At 32.8% G+C, this 15,348-nt stretch overlaps 2 protein-coding genes across 3 annotated transcripts; both read left to right on the forward strand.

The window, feature by feature from the left end:
* The first annotated feature begins 3,900 nt into the window (after positions 1-3,900).
* LOC125806877 (xylan glycosyltransferase MUCI21-like) lies at positions 3,901-6,648 on the forward strand. Its single transcript, XM_049486635.1, has 3 exons — positions 3,901-4,253; positions 4,351-4,428; positions 5,098-6,648. Exons 1-3 carry the CDS (start codon positions 4,064-4,066, stop codon positions 6,393-6,395), a joined length of 1,566 nt encoding a protein of 521 aa, XP_049342592.1. The 5' UTR covers positions 3,901-4,063; the 3' UTR covers positions 6,396-6,648.
* A 1,492-nt stretch (positions 6,649-8,140) lies between these two features.
* LOC125806976 (F-box/LRR-repeat protein At5g63520-like) lies at positions 8,141-14,720 on the forward strand. 2 transcript variants are annotated; one of them, XM_049486725.1, is made up of 10 exons: positions 8,141-8,454; positions 8,694-8,801; positions 8,978-9,070; positions 9,158-9,289; positions 9,514-9,615; positions 9,905-9,944; positions 10,136-10,288; positions 12,235-12,416; positions 13,466-13,584; positions 14,026-14,720. In XM_049486725.1, the coding sequence occupies exons 1-10, from the start codon at positions 8,245-8,247 to the stop codon at positions 14,477-14,479; spliced, it is 1,593 nt and encodes a 530-aa protein (XP_049342682.1). In that variant the 5' UTR covers positions 8,141-8,244; the 3' UTR covers positions 14,480-14,720. The 2 variants fall into 2 exon arrangements, with proteins under 2 accessions (XP_049342682.1, XP_049342681.1); XM_049486724.1 differs by having other exon boundaries at positions 8,154-8,454; positions 12,232-12,416.
* The last annotated feature ends 628 nt before the right edge of the window (positions 14,721-15,348 follow it).

Consider the following 15,348-nt stretch of genomic DNA (forward strand, 5'->3'; position numbering starts at 1 on the left):
TTTAATCCAACTTTAAAAATAAGGTTTTATTATTATTTTTTGTATTCGATACACAACAAATATTATAATAATATTTTAAAATGTAAACATACACTATAAAGATTGACAAAAATATATGTGTAGGGGATTATATTGATGGGGTGGGGTGGGGGATTAGAGGGATGAGGATAATAAATAAACTTGAAATATTAGTTGTGAAACTTATTTTTTACATTTTATTAGAAACATTATTTTTCTTACTTTTTTAAAGAAATCACTTTTTTCTTAAGAAAAATATATTTTAAAATACTTTGATCAATCAAACGTAACAAAAAATTAGAAATCTCTTATTTAACGCACCCCATTATTATTCAAAACTAGAGCCTAAACTAGAACCGTTTATATACTACTCTAGTACGTAGGTTAACATAAATAAAATAAATAAATATTATGGGGTGGCTGGAAAAGCAAACTACTTTAGCTGAAGAGAGCAAAATAACTAATTATTGACTTTTTTTTCAGTTAAAGAAACAATATAATACAGCAGTATATTGTTACAAATATTATCAAAATTATTCATAATTTTAGATAAAATTAATATGATTTGTAAAGGAAGTAATTAAAGACTGAAAAAATTCGTTGGCTTATAAAACTACTAACGATTCCTTTATTCTTAATCATATGTCTCAAATTTTAATTTTATAAAAAACGTCTTTTCTTAAATAGATCTTATATGATATAAATTCAAATTAACCGGATAAAAAAATTTGTAATGTGCCCCATATGGAATGTGCAGTAGTACCATAGCCCATAACTTTTGTCTGTCCCAATCACTACTGTATTTGCTTTTCTTCTAAAAAGTTTTAGGGAAGTGTTTAAATTTAGTTATTTAATTCTTGTAGGAGAATCATTCACATTATATTCCCAGATATGTAATAAAGGTATTTAACTTTTAATTAATTAAAAAAATATTTTTTTAAACTTTTATTATTTAATATAGGGGTATGTTAAGGAATCATACTATGAGAAATTATACATTCATTAATAAAGTGAAAGTTCATATAACTAATTCACTGAGTTACTAAAATTCTAAAAATGTATTTTTTTGGTCTCTTATGTAAGAAATAATATATTTTAATTATTTTCCGAACTATATTTTTTGTCCAATCTGAAGTAACAATATATCATATATGCGTAAAATATACATATAAGTCTTTAAATGCTTCAATTATATAAATAAAACTTAACTATTTGAAAAAATAGAAAGTCAAATTAAGTTGCGTTGGAAGTTGCAATTTACACGCATAGAATGGTTAGTACTAGTATTGTTCTGTACAAGAAGAAGCCAACCTTGGCCTTTTCAATTTTAAAAATTTTGAATTTTATTTATTTTTAAAAAACTAATTCTTTTTAAAAGTATCAAAATCTTGATAAGCACATGACTACACCTAAACCAGATGATTAAAATATCAAAAGCATACTATTTTAATTGGTTATTCATCATTTTATTCGTTCATCTTATCAATGATTAAATATATTCACTATTATCGATGAATAAATTGAAAGGTTATACAGTTGTTTGTGAGTCTATAAATTTTTTTGATCTTTGTTAGTTCGTCCGGTGTAATAAATGTCATACAACTTATTTTCTGATGAACGAAAAATAGAGCTTTCAATTTTTTCTTTTTTTTTTTGAATTTGGAAATATGTTTGGAAAATAATTTACAAATAATCACCAAACGCCACATAAAAATATTTCCTTGCGATGGAACTAATAATTAGTCAATAATAATCAGCTAATCAATTATTTCGAAGTCTTCAAAAAAAAAATTCCTGTTTTTCTGCATATTATAATTATAACTCTTGAAGAAGTCAACATTACTCGATTATTATTCTTTTTCTCCCCTTTTATTTATAAATTAATAATTAGGTACATATATTTGCTTTGAATAACATAGTAATAAAACTTGATTTTAATGAAAAAAATATGTGTCAACAATAATACACGAAACATGCAACTTCATGGGATGTAAAAAAAAAACAAGAAAAAGAGTAAACTAAAGAGAATTAGGTAAGTGTCTTTGTTTTTTCAAATTGCTATTTTTTTTTATAATTTAAAGCATATTATGTTTGTCATGATTAGTCGAAAAAAGAAAAGAAGTTGTATGGCCTAAATGATAGTAACTCTTTAAACTTGGTAATACGTTTCATTTAGACATTCGAACACGATTTGTTTTAATTAAGTAGTTAAAAATAAAATATTTTTATTAGATATTTTCGATTTAAATTTCTATTTTTTTTGCGCATGTTCAACACACACTTAATTAAATTGTTGATGTAATTTATACACATTACCCTTGTTGTAAAACCTTATACGTGTGTATAATTAAATGAATTGACATATTTTCATGCAATTAACTTAATTTTCTAATAGCCGTTTGAGAGTATATATACATTTTTTTCTCCAAAATTTGAAATTGAAAATATTTAAGAAAATATTTTATCACATGTTTAGATGCTAAATCAAAAATAAATCATAGTTCAAATATTTAAATAAAATTTATTGACAAATTTAAGATATGTTGTGTATTAAGCCATTATGCTTCCATACAACCAACCAACTACTTTTTTCTGTTTCAATTTATGTGATATTTTTTCTTTTTAATTCGTCTAAAAAAGGACGTAGCATTTCCTTATCTGACAACTATTAATCTATAGCAAACATCATTCCTATAATATCCATATTGGATTTTACTTAACATTTTATTATGAAGAAGAGTCATGAAAAAATAAATACTAGCATGACTTTAATAAGAACAATATGATAAACATAATAACGTCTTGTCTTACTTTTTAAACTTCTTCCCCCTGAACAAAGTTAGTAAGGGTCCAAAGGTTCATACGAACTCCCTTCAATAAAAAATTATATTATTTATATATGATTAAAATTACACACACACACACATATATATATATATATAAAATAGATGTTAAACTCCCTCAACTTCTTTATATGTTTACTTTTTCATATTTTAAATTCTTTAATAATTTTTTTTTTGACTCTATCCCTATTCAAAGTGTGCATCATAAATTGAGATAGAAGGAATATCGTACTCCCTCCGTTCCTTTTTATATGTCACCCTTTTCTATAAATAGTTGGACCATAATACTTGTCATTTTATTAGATCAATGCATAAATTACTATATTCTTCCTATTATACTCTTGATAGAATAGTTAATTAGTCTTGAAAATATATATACTTTGACCAACCTAAGAAAACTAATAAGTAATTAATATTCATTGGAATACTTCATGCATTGATTAATTACTCTCTCCATTCACTATTCTATAAAATCTGATTTTGAAAATAAACTCAAAAATTTAAATAGTCATCCAAATACATTACAATTTTTGAAATCTAACATGTTCATCATTTATTGAAAAATTGATTTAAAAAAACATTAAATAAGGGTAGAAGGGTAAAATTACTTAATTTCTTAATGCAAAGGCAATCTAAAAAGGTGACATAAAAAAGAACGAAGGGAGTATTTTTTTTTTGGTTTTCCACCCAGCGTTCGGAGCCCACATTAGAGCTCCAATTAAATTTGGATCGCGCTCTGCAGGGCTCATTCGAGGGTTGCGCTCCCAACAAAATTTTCTCCATATCCAAAGCTCGAATTCGAAACCTCTTGTTAAGGGTGAAACACGGGTGAGTATTTGCACAAAAGCGCAGCCTCATAGGCACACAAACACACGCCTATTTTCCAAGTTGTAACATGTTAAGAACCCGTCTAACGGTCTAAGCCAGCCAGAAAAAAAAATTCCTTTACCAATTGTACACGCCTTTGACTGTGAACAAAAAAAATAAAACATACCATACTACTCGTTTAATTTTTATTATTTTCTTCCTTCACCTTAAATTGACAGCTCCCATTTTCAAGATTCCAATTAGTACAGCAAACCTTGAACCCCAGAAAAACCTTTCCTCAAGCACACTTTTCAAAGTTATAAACATCAAAAAGTTTCTTCCTTTACTCTGTTTTATTCACAAAGTTCATATTTTTCTTCCTGTTTAAGCTGTTTATGTTCAAGAAAATGGTGTATTACCAGAGATATCATCAATGGAGAAAAGGGGATGTTCCTTTTGTTTGTGAAAACAGCAAAAGAGTAGCAAGACCTAAGCTTTTGTTTCTTGTTCTTCTATCTTTTATCTCTTTTAGCTTTATTTTAGCTCCCCTTTTCTTCACATCTGCTCCTACTCTTTCTCTTTTATGTAAGTTTCTTTCTTTCTTCTCTCTGTTTTCAACTCTTTTTTCTGCTTTGTTTCTCTTTTTCTAACTCTTTTTTATGTACTGTGGTGTATTTTGCAGATTCATTTGGTTTTGAAGATGAAGGGGTTGTTTCTAAATCAGATGTATATGCTTCTGTTTGTTCCTCTGTCTCTAATGGTTAGTACTTAGTTGCTTTTATGTTCATCTGTTTTTTTTTTGTTGTATAGTATTTGTTACAGCAAAAAGGGTGCTTTTTTTTCCTCTCTAAAGATTCCCAATATTTTTGATAAACCATTTTTGGAATTTTTCATATTATCACCATAAGTTTATAGGCTCTAGGCCTTTGATTGCTTTTGTAGAGGAAAGTAAGTTCCTTTCCTATTACTTTTATAACATCTATTACTCCGTCTGTTTTGATTCGGTACGGAGTTTAAGAAAGTAAAGAAGCTTTTGAATCGTGTGGTCGTAAATAGGTAGAATGTACCAAATGTGATCTTAAACATGTTACGGGGAGCGTTCATATTAAAGAGTTGCCATGAAACTGACTAAAAGGAAAAGTAAGTCAAACAAATTGAAATAGAGTGAGGAGTAGGGTTATTTAGTTTGATGATTATAGAAAATGAGCTTATATGAAGAACTGGGGATTCATACCACCGACCCCGACTTGTTTGGGATTGAGGCGTAGTTATTGATGTTGTTTTCTTCTTGTTGTTGTGTGTGTCTGTTGTAATCTAATCTTGTTTTGAAATGCATAATTAGAGCACAATATCAACCTTAATGCTTGCTTTTTTGTTTTACCAACTTCTCTTTTTCAATTGTTGAGAGATTTTTTTTATCATAATGTAGGGTCAATATGCTGTGATAGAAGTAGCATTCGTTCCGATATCTGTGTACTGAAAGGAGATGTAAGAACAGATTCTGCTTCCTCCAGAATTACCCTCTACAGAAGCAATGTTTATGGCAGTCAAGTTATTGGGGCCTCTGGTGAAAATGATGAGATATTCCAACACGAAAAGATTAAGCCGTATACTCGGAAATGGGAAAAGAGTGTAATGGACACCATTGATGAGTTGGACCTTGTTACAAAGGGAGAGAATTCTGCTATTCATCAGAAGTGTGATGTGCAACATGATGTGCCTGCTGTGTTCTTCTCTACTGGAGGTTACACTGGTAATCTTTACCACGAATTCAACGATGGGATTATGCCTCTTTACATAACTTCTCAGCATTTCAACAAGAAAGTTGTGTTTGTAATCCTTGAGTATCATGATTGGTGGATTTCTAAGTACGAGAACATACTTCCTCACCTCACTGAATATCCTATTATCGATTTTAGAGGTGATAACAGGACTCATTGCTTCCCTGATGCCGTAGTTGGTTTAAAGATCCATGATGAGCTAACTATCGATGCATCATTGATGGGAAGAAACAAGACCATTAGGGATTTCCGAGACATGCTAGACCGAGCTTATTTGCCTCGAATTAGAGGTTTGATCCAAGAAGAGGAACATGAAACACAATTGGATATGAATATATCTGCTTTGTCACCGTCAGCCAAGACAAAGATAGAGACGACTGAAGAAAAGCGGGACGTGAAGAAACCTAAAGTGGTCATCATAGCTAGAAATGATTCAAGAGCTATACTCAATGAAGATTCATTAGTTAAAATGGCAGAAGGTATTGGGTTCCAAGTGGAAGTTTTGAGGCCTCAACGAACGACTGAGCTAGCAAGAATCTATCGGGCTCTTAATTCCAGTGATGTTATGATTGGAGTTCACGGTGCTGCTATGACTCATTTCCTCTTCATGAGGCCTGATTCTGCTTTCATCCAAATCATTCCGCTAGGAACAGATTGGGCAGCAGATACTTACTATGGACTACCCGCAAGGAAGTTAGGTCTCAGGTACATTGGCTACAAAATCCTTCCACAAGAAAGCTCTTTGTACAACGAGTACGAGAAAAGTGATCCTGTTCTTACAGACCCCGACAGTGTGAACAACAGAGGATGGGAGTTCACGAAAAAGATCTACCTTGATCGTCAAAATGTGAGGTTGAACCTTCGAAGGTTCCATAAGAGATTGCTTCGTGCCTATTACTATTCTATGGCAAAGAAGAATGGTCGTCTTCATCATCAAAATCAGTAATCTTTTTCCATCTTTGCGGTTACTGGAGTGGACGGGAATAATCTCAGTAGTTAATAGTTCTTAGAGTTGTACATCAATACTCACAAGAAAAAAATTAGTAATTTTTTTTTTATAGATCATTTTGCATTTGTTGTAAATCAAGTAGGAAAAATACACTCTTTGGTATATACTGCATTCACTTCATTCTTTTTCTCTTTCTTCTGATTTCTGTAGTTGTGATTCTTTTGCAAATTATATGTCAATGTGATTCTTATTCTGGATATCTACTAGTACTTGAAGCACGAGCCTTGTCATAACTGGTAAAGTTGTTGTTATGTGATCAGGAGGTCATTAGATTCAATCAGTAGAGATAGGTCTTCTTGTAGAAATGCAAGATAAAACTGCTTATAATAGACCCTTTATGGTCCGACACTTCCCCGGACCCTGAAATTGGAAGTTCACACTCAACACAATGTAAAGTGCTTATACTCTCTCTGAGCCCTCCATAGAATGGCACATCACCAGCCTTGCTTTAGTTCTCTTCTCGTTCAATGTTGTCTTTTTAGCGCGATGGTGAACTTGACAATCTGAGCTAGAGTAACTGCGAAAGCTTGGTGCATCAGACTGCCCTTTTTGATTATTATTAGCTTCTATATAGAATGGAGAAACATACATACATCCTGACAAATGAACAGTGACCTTAATATTTTTAAAATTCATGGCGCGTAGGACTCATTAAAATGCTGGAAATCTTTTTCCAACAATAAAATGGAAAGACGCCTTAATCATTGACTAATTAGTATTTAGAACACAAATCCAACAGTGTATTTGCACTTCAGCAGGCTATAGATCAATTTTTTTTTTTTATTTCCTATTGACAAGCTTTATTTGTTTATATCTTTTCTATCTACTTTGCCAACCTCATCCCACTATACCATTCAGTTTTTAAAGAATTGGCAAAGTCTTGCTGTACTGAAAATGGTTGTGTAAACAATTGCACAAAACAGAATATGGTATCCAACAAGGGCCTAGCTTATGTTGTAGAAGATTCTGCCAAAACATTACAATTAAGTATGAGAATGACCAACATGGATTATAGGTAGGATAATTGAAATTTCTCCATCCTTGACCAACTGTCTCAAATTTGAGCTTTCAATTAGGAATGTCGCCCTTAGAAATAAGACCCAATATGCGCATTCAAATTAATCGACTCCTGAGTAAGAAATATCTGATACTTAAGCTCATCACAACTTATTTACCCTAGAAAAGAAGAGCCCTGACAATTGCATTTTGCTTTCAAGATGCCAAGAAAATAAAAAGAATTAAGCTTATAAGTAACTTATACTCTCCATAATTAAGTATTTTAAAAATGTTTCAAAATAAAACAAGAATTTTATATTATATTTCTTTCACAAAAGAGAAAAGTAAAACACACCTAATTATCACTTTTTTTTAAACTAGTTTTATACTTAAATTATTTATTGTTTTATTACCTATTTAAATTCACTTTTTATTTTATATTAAAACACGTCTTGATATTGAGTTAGCTAGATATTTTTTTCCAAATCAATAACATGTAGGCTAATTCAATATCAATATGTGTTCTAATACAATAAAGTGATAATCGAGATATAGAACTTGTTAAATATAATACTTGTCTAGATATAGAATAATGAATAATTGACGTATAAAACTCGGAAAAAAATATAATTAACGTGTGTTTTTTGTCTTCAACTTCACAAAAATGATTCAAGACATTTCTTTGACGACCTTTAGTACTTTTTACCAACAGTTGGGGATTTCCCGCTGATTACCACCGACTCAAAGACGCGACGGTGGAGTTCGAAATTCAATTCCCGACCACCGTGAAATGGCGGAACTGAGGCAGAGAGCGGCGGTGGAGATGGAGGCAACGATTGATTCAATCGGTGACGACCTTCTCCATAACATCCTCTCTCGTCTTCCAGCCTTAGCCTGTGCAAACGCCGCTTGTGTTAACCGCTCATGGAACCTCATTATCACTAGCCTCCTCTCTCTCCCTAACCTCTCGTCTTCTCTATCTATCAATCCTTCTCTCCAGGTTCTCGTCTGAACTTATAATCGAGTTCATCTAAATTCAGTACTTTCAACGCCTAATATAAATTTATGTATAGAAATTCAGTAAATTTGCAACAATTAGGTCTAAATTCGTAACTTTCAAAATGTAATAAGTTGAAACTGTTTAGTTTAAATCCTGAATCCGTCAATGCTTACGAAGAATTGTTCTTTTTGCTTGAATTTCTCTAGAATGAGTGACTTATAAATTCAATTCTGATGTAGGATGCTGTACATGAGGCTGTTGACAAGGTTTTGTCGAAACCTGTTCGACCTCAGTTCGCCATTGCTTCCATTGGTCCTACTTTTAGCTTGCAACAAGCTCACCAGCTCGTATGTGCTCTTCTATCTTTTTAATTGATTAAAGATCATATATATAGTTTCTTTTAAATCTATTTACATTTTCAAATGTTATATGTTGCTGTCTTTTGCAAAAGTTTTGTTCTTGATTACATTAGAAATAAGCTCTATATGCAGTTGTATGATTGATGGATGTTATTATTTTGCAGATAACTGGAAAATTAGGGTCCAGAATTCCAATTATTACTCTGATATCTCAAGGAATTTTCGGTTGCAATGCTGTTAATGATGAATTTGAAGAGGTCAGTTAAGAGGCCAAGACTAAAAATAATTTTTTGGGTCAAATTTGTATGCTTTTGTTATGAGAATTGAAGAAGATATTTCTCCAGGTTCAATGGCAATTTATTGAGAATGACGAGGCTCATCCTGATCATGGGAATGAGAACCATGGCGTTTTACTTACAGTTGGTTTCTTTCCAGGATTGAAAGTGAGTTTGATCCCATTGTTATCGAAAACTCAGGTAACATTTTACTTTAAATACTACCCTAACATATTTTAGAAATAAATCTGTGATATTGAGAGGATGCTGAACTTTTACTGTGGGAATTGATTTCAAATTATGGAATTCAGTTTTATGAACTTCCTACATGGGATATGAAACAAACTACTAGTTTCGATCTAAATGGAAATTGTACTAACATAATTTGTAATGGGCTAAATTAATTCGGTGAGCACAAATGTCAGGGAACTCAAGCACTCATGATTGATGAACTTGTGCGAAATATCAGGGAATGCTCGTCCTCTGTTTCTGGTTCCGCATCACCGGTGGCTATTCTGTTATTTTCTGTAAGTCGGTTGTCTCATTGTCTTTATTTTTTTTCTTTCTATCTAAAAGAAAGAAGCTTTCATATTTACACGTCAAATCAATGACACATTGTGGATATAGCAATAAATGTAGCCTAATGCCAATGGAATCAGGACATGTACAACACGCACGCTAATCAGTTCACACTGGATTGTGTTAAAAGTTAGAAACACTTTTGGAATATGCTGCTTTCTGCTCTCTATTTGTAATTTAGCTGTTCTTTTGGGTTCATTTTAAATCTCATAAAAGTCATTTACATGTTGGTGGTAGGATCACGAAACTGACATGAAACCGGTTCTTCAAAAGTTGGGCAAGCTTTTACTTTCTAATCAACAAGCTTTCTTGCTTTCCTTTCATGATAAACTTTATTTTCTTAAATTTACTGTTACCATAAATCACCAATGTTTTAAGACAAAAAGGAGGCAGTGTTGTCTACTCAATTCTGTGATAAACATTACGATAACTCAAATTATATTTCCGTGCATTCTTTACTTTTTGTAGATTATGCCTTTTGCCCAGAGACTGTAATTGTGGGTGAAGGAGGTTCACAGTTCTTATACCAAGGGGAAGCCACAGTAAACCATTGTAATGACGCAGAATACAGTTCCGCTGCTGTTGCTCTTTCCTTTCTTAGGGATACTGGCAATCCTCCTGGTATGCATTGCTTCTCAGCTGAAACTTTGCAATTGAGCTTTAAATTGTGAACTGCTTTTGTTTCCAGAGAGATTAGTTTCTTTAATTAATGAATTTATAATTTTACCTTAACAATAAAAAAATTAAAGAAGATAATAGTTTATTGAAGTGATGAGAAAACCTGTGTACACTGTACAAGGTGTATACAAAAGTAAACAATACTACAAAAAGACATGAGTAGGCTTCAAGTGGAAAAGAATTGACTTATGCTGTTGTGGTCTGTTGAGTTGTGATGCCGGCAAAGGCGAACCTAAGATTTGAAGACTGCGAGAGCATCTAGCAGAACTTTCAATGACGATTAACGATAATGTTGTATTCGATTGTTCACTAATGGCTTGAACAATACGGAAAATATTAAACATAAATATGAGTTCTAAGCTAATACTTGAACTTCACTTTGTTATAATAAGAGTATTGGATGGTCATGAGTTCGAATCTCTGATCTAGCAATTTTAATTAATGTTATAAATAAGCGTTTTAAATAAAAAATTTATAAAAAACAATGAAATGGAGTTCTAGACAGAATCAATCCCTAGTCGTGCGGGTGGGTGCTTTGGCTTACACCAACAGCCCAAGGTGCACTTTTGATCTCTCTATGGGTGCACTGTTAGTTATAAGTTTTTCAAGATATATATACATATATACACATGTTTTTCCCCTTAAAAACTTTGAAGGACTTGACATCAAACTTGTCTTGGTGCTAGCATCTTTGAAGTTCCCAATTCCATCAAATTTTTTCTTTTGATAAAACATCAAATTACCCATTGAATTACAAAGAAAGCGATAAATTTGACTCAACTTTTCAGATCGGATTAATTCCTTAACTAATAATTAACAAAAGAGTAGAAAGCAGACAACATCTCACTTATCCTTGTACATGTGCATAAAAATATGACGTGCTAATAAGTATTAAAGGACGAGAAAGGGATAAAAGACAATTTCCCAGCTACACTGAATGGGTATCACCTAGGGACTATGTTGTCTGATTTGGGTGCGGTTGCGAGAGTCGGATTTGGCAAAATCCAAATTTTAAGATTTGAGGGGACGTATCCGAGTATGGATACGGGTGCGGGGATTTGGCTAAATAAAATTCAACATTACAAAAATAGAGTTATAAAGATATTCTAAGTTTGAGAGATATTTTGTGATAAACTTACATGTATAATGTAAAATTCAATCTTTCATTCTTCAAGATGGCATTACTCTTCCATTCCTCCTATGAAGACAACAAAATAAAAACTAAGCATTAAAAACATATTACAATAGAATAAATATAACTAAAAGAATAAAAAATATATTGAAAGAAAAGAACTAACCTCATAACAAGGACAATAACTCTTGAAATAAAAAATATAACTTGAAATAAGATCCCTTAAACAAAGTGACAGTGGAAAACTAGAGTTATTAAAATTTAAGATATAAACAAAGATATTAATCCACGATTTAGCTATTCATAATTAGTGAATCACATGACTAATCAGTATTCAGTACTCCAAGTAAAAATTCACTAACAAAAAACAAGAGAGCATCTCAAGTTAAGTCATAACTCATAACTAACAGAACAACAAAGTATTGTCAACTAGCAAGTTATTTAAGTTGGCTACTCTACCGCATCTTCTTCAACTTAAAAAATACCATGAATAGTATCAAAAAAGTCTGATTGGCGGAAATGAGATCTTTCCCCTCATGCTCAAAGATTATTGTCTTAACCTTCTGGAAGAATTAAATGCTCAAAGATTATTTTCTTAACCGGAAATCAAAGATTCTTTTTTCTGGCATTTATATCCATAGCTGTAATTGACAGTCTGTAGACCTTTTCTCTATTTATCATTGCCTTGCTTTCTGATTACTCTGTCAAATTTCTGGGATGTTTATTATTGCTGCCATTTCTTTGGACTTGTAAGCAGGTGTAGGGGAAACTCAATTTCATGTAGTGCTAGCCCCTGGCATTGCCCAAATTGGGCCTACCTACAAGGCTGTTGCGGTCAAGGAGAGACCTGGAGACTTTTCTACTTGGCTCACGGCGAAAAGAGAAGCACAAGTTGAAAGTCTTGATGGTCTGACTATGTTAGATCAGATCTATGATGAGGTAAGATAGAATAAAACTTAAAACTCGCTAGAATGCTATGTAAGGGTTACGACGGATGGGACCTTAACAAGGCAATTTCTAAGATAAGATGGACTCGGCTGCCTTCCCCGCTAAAAATCTTTCCCGACGGTCGCTCAAGCACTTTCACGCAACAAGAGAGCAAAGCGTATCGTATCTTGCGCCATCCGAATAGGTTTCAAAGCAAGCAGTACGGCGCAACAGAGGAAACAACTTGTAATGTAGATTGTAGTCAGTTAATTAGATCCAACTATTTAAGTAGCTAGTTATAGAAAGAAGTAATTCACAGTTGGTTTTTCCCTAATGAAAGGAGAGGAAAGGAAAGAGTAGTGTATTTGAACACCGCCTCATAGTAATATGTTATCTTCCGTTTCCCTTTGATACTTCCATCACAGCTAATTAACTAAGTCTTGAAGTTGAGATAGTGCTGGGTCACTAAATCTTAAAACTCCATCTCTCTATTTGACCCCCCAACACACACATAGAGGCACTGGCATTAGGCTAAAGAGCATGAGAAAAGAGGGCTGGTGGGTTTAGCAAGATGCACATTTACATATTGGTCTTAGACACACCAGAATTTTCCACGTGTTAAATTCATATCCCTTCGGGGAAAGCGTTATCCCCTTCCCACCCTCAAATACCCCCACCCACAAAATCCCAGACCATTCCACTGTGCCAGTTGGTACAAATCGAAGATGGCAATATCTTTTGACTCTTGGTCGCATGGAAAAGGTATATTCTAAGTGAAGCAATGATAATCTAATTATATTTCTGATTGTAGGACATCCCTAAATGGTTTAGAAAGTTATTATGTGCGAAGCCTAGTATTTTGTGAAGGTACTACCTAGTTGGAGATAGTTGTCTTGTTTGCTTAAACATGATTAGGTTGAAGTTTGAAAAGGAGTAGTTGAATTGAAGTGACATACTTTATTTTTATTTTTCAAAATTGTTTAGTTAAGTAGCTTCAATTCACTGCATATCGAAGCAATGAAGATAATTCTCACTTTTCTTTCTGATTTCACTTCCACCAGTTTGGAGGTGATCTTTATTGTTCTGCTCTCTATATTGGAGTCTCTAAAAGAAGAAAGTGCTCAATTGGGAAGGAAAGAGCAAGTTGGATATATTTGCAGGAATTCCATGAGGTTTTAAGGTAAGTTATAGTGCTCAGGCTTGATCCTTTTTTCAACGTGCAACTCGTGATATTGAAATCTTTTAGATTACATTCATGGAGAAGGTCGTCTTAACTTTTTAATGCTCAAGCATTATTTGTTTTTGAAAGTTCAAACACACTTCTTGTGGTTTTACTGGAAATGATATTTTTCTTTTATTAAGTATATTGTAAAATTATATCATTTCAGCCTTGTGTTCAGTTCTAGTCTTAATTTTCGTCACATTATTTGTTTGGGAGGTGGATAATGTGTAGAGCATGCTGGCCGTGAATAGAAGCATGGAGCCCTCCTATTCTTCGGTTTTACTTCTTTATACCCGTGGATATGCTTGTCAACACTTTTTAGTTGAAATCAAACAATGTTGAAGACCTATTTATGCTTTATTTTCCCTTCATTTTGTAATTCAACATAAAATCTTGCAGAGGGGATGAGGAGTATCTGTATGTTAACGGTGTTGGAATCAGAAGTGGAGACTCCTTCCAATTCTACCTTGCGAATGCTAATGCTACACGTGATTCTTGCAACAATGCATCAAACAACTTAACATGTTTGAAGCGAGATCTCGACCACCAAAATGCTGGTCGTTCTACTAGTAACAATGTAAATAGCAAGAAGTCAGTTTTTGGTTGTATCATGTTCTCTTGCTGTGGTCGTGGCGAGTTTTTTCTTCAACCTATTCTTGATTGCTCACCGTTCATGGAGAACTTCCCTGAGATTACTTTTTCTGGAACTTTTTCTGCTGCAGAAGTTGCACGTGGAGATTTAAGCCCATATGGACCGGTGTCTGAAGAACACAGTTCTCTACGCTGCTGTTTGCACGTGTATAGCACTGTCTACCTGATTATGTCATACACCGCTGCATCGCCATCGACATGATAGGTGCTGGCACCATTATAATTTACATCTGTAGTTGCTAAAGATCATGCTGCCATTGACATTATATGAAAGCACCATGGGTTACTTCAGCAAAGCCATTGGAGCCTGTTGCCAAATTTGGCCTTCTACTTAGATTAATCCTTTTGTTGTAACTTGATATTTATGTAAATTAAGCTCCCGTTTGCACATAAATGTTGAAGTTGAAACTTGAAAATGTCGAGTTTTAGAAGTTGTATTTGGACATGCATTGTGTTTGCAATTTTTTCTTTTGAAGATCTGTGCGTGGAAGTCCCAAAAATAGGCTGTCCTAATTTTTGGAGTTTGAAAATATTTGAAGATCAAAATTTTAAAATTTATGGTCAAACTCTAGCTAAGTTTTGCGAATTGTTCCTCTACGTTGGTTTGTTTTGTGCAAGCAAAGAATTGGTCATAAAAAGAAGATAATTTCCTTGCATTTTTAAACTTTCCTTGATTTTCATCTCTTTCCTTTTCTCTTTACTTTAACAAAACAAGAAAGAAACTGCAAAATTTTCCTTTACTTTCCACTTTCCATAGTTACCACTTACCAAACACGTTAAGAAACCAAAGTAAAAGGCTTTCTCACTAAAAGAGGAAAGAAGAATTAACCTAAATTATCACCTACCCAACCACTTAAACTAAAAATAATCGGCAAATGTATAATATATGTATGCTTCACGTATAATATGTGTATAATCAAAGTATAATTTATGTATACTAGTTTTAACAAAAGTAAACAGTGAATCTGACTGGCTATTTGTGTAAAGATTCCTTCACTCTTGAAAATGAAAAGTTGGCAAGAATGAGGATACCAAATCGATATGATATTACCTTTGTTTCATATTAGTTGT

This window comes from Solanum verrucosum, unplaced genomic scaffold, assembly GCF_900185275.1.
Source record: "Solanum verrucosum unplaced genomic scaffold, falcon-dt-bn FXZP01000196.1, whole genome shotgun sequence".
NCBI lineage: Eukaryota > Viridiplantae > Streptophyta > Magnoliopsida > Solanales > Solanaceae > Solanum > Solanum verrucosum.

What these genes read in the sequence shown, in the direction of transcription:
- LOC125806877 (XM_049486635.1), top strand. Translation starts at nt 4,064, where the DNA reads ATGTTCAAGAAAATGGTGTATTACCAGAGATATCATCAATGGAGAAAA. An exon ending in TCCTACTCTTTCTCTTTTAT is followed by an intron (nt 4,254 to 4,350) that starts GTAAGTTTCTTT and finishes TGTATTTTGCAG; the next exon opens with ATTCATTTGGTTTTGAAGAT. An exon ending in TTGTTCCTCTGTCTCTAATG is followed by an intron (nt 4,429 to 5,097) that starts GTTAGTACTTAG and finishes ATCATAATGTAG; the next exon opens with GGTCAATATGCTGTGATAGA.
- LOC125806976 (XM_049486724.1), top strand. Translation starts at nt 8,245, where the DNA reads ATGGCGGAACTGAGGCAGAGAGCGGCGGTGGAGATGGAGGCAACGATT. An exon ending in TGGCTATTCTGTTATTTTCT is followed by an intron (nt 9,616 to 9,904) that starts GTAAGTCGGTTG and finishes TGTTGGTGGTAG; the next exon opens with GATCACGAAACTGACATGAA. An exon ending in ACCGGTTCTTCAAAAGTTGG is followed by an intron (nt 9,945 to 10,135) that starts GCAAGCTTTTAC and finishes TACTTTTTGTAG; the next exon opens with ATTATGCCTTTTGCCCAGAG.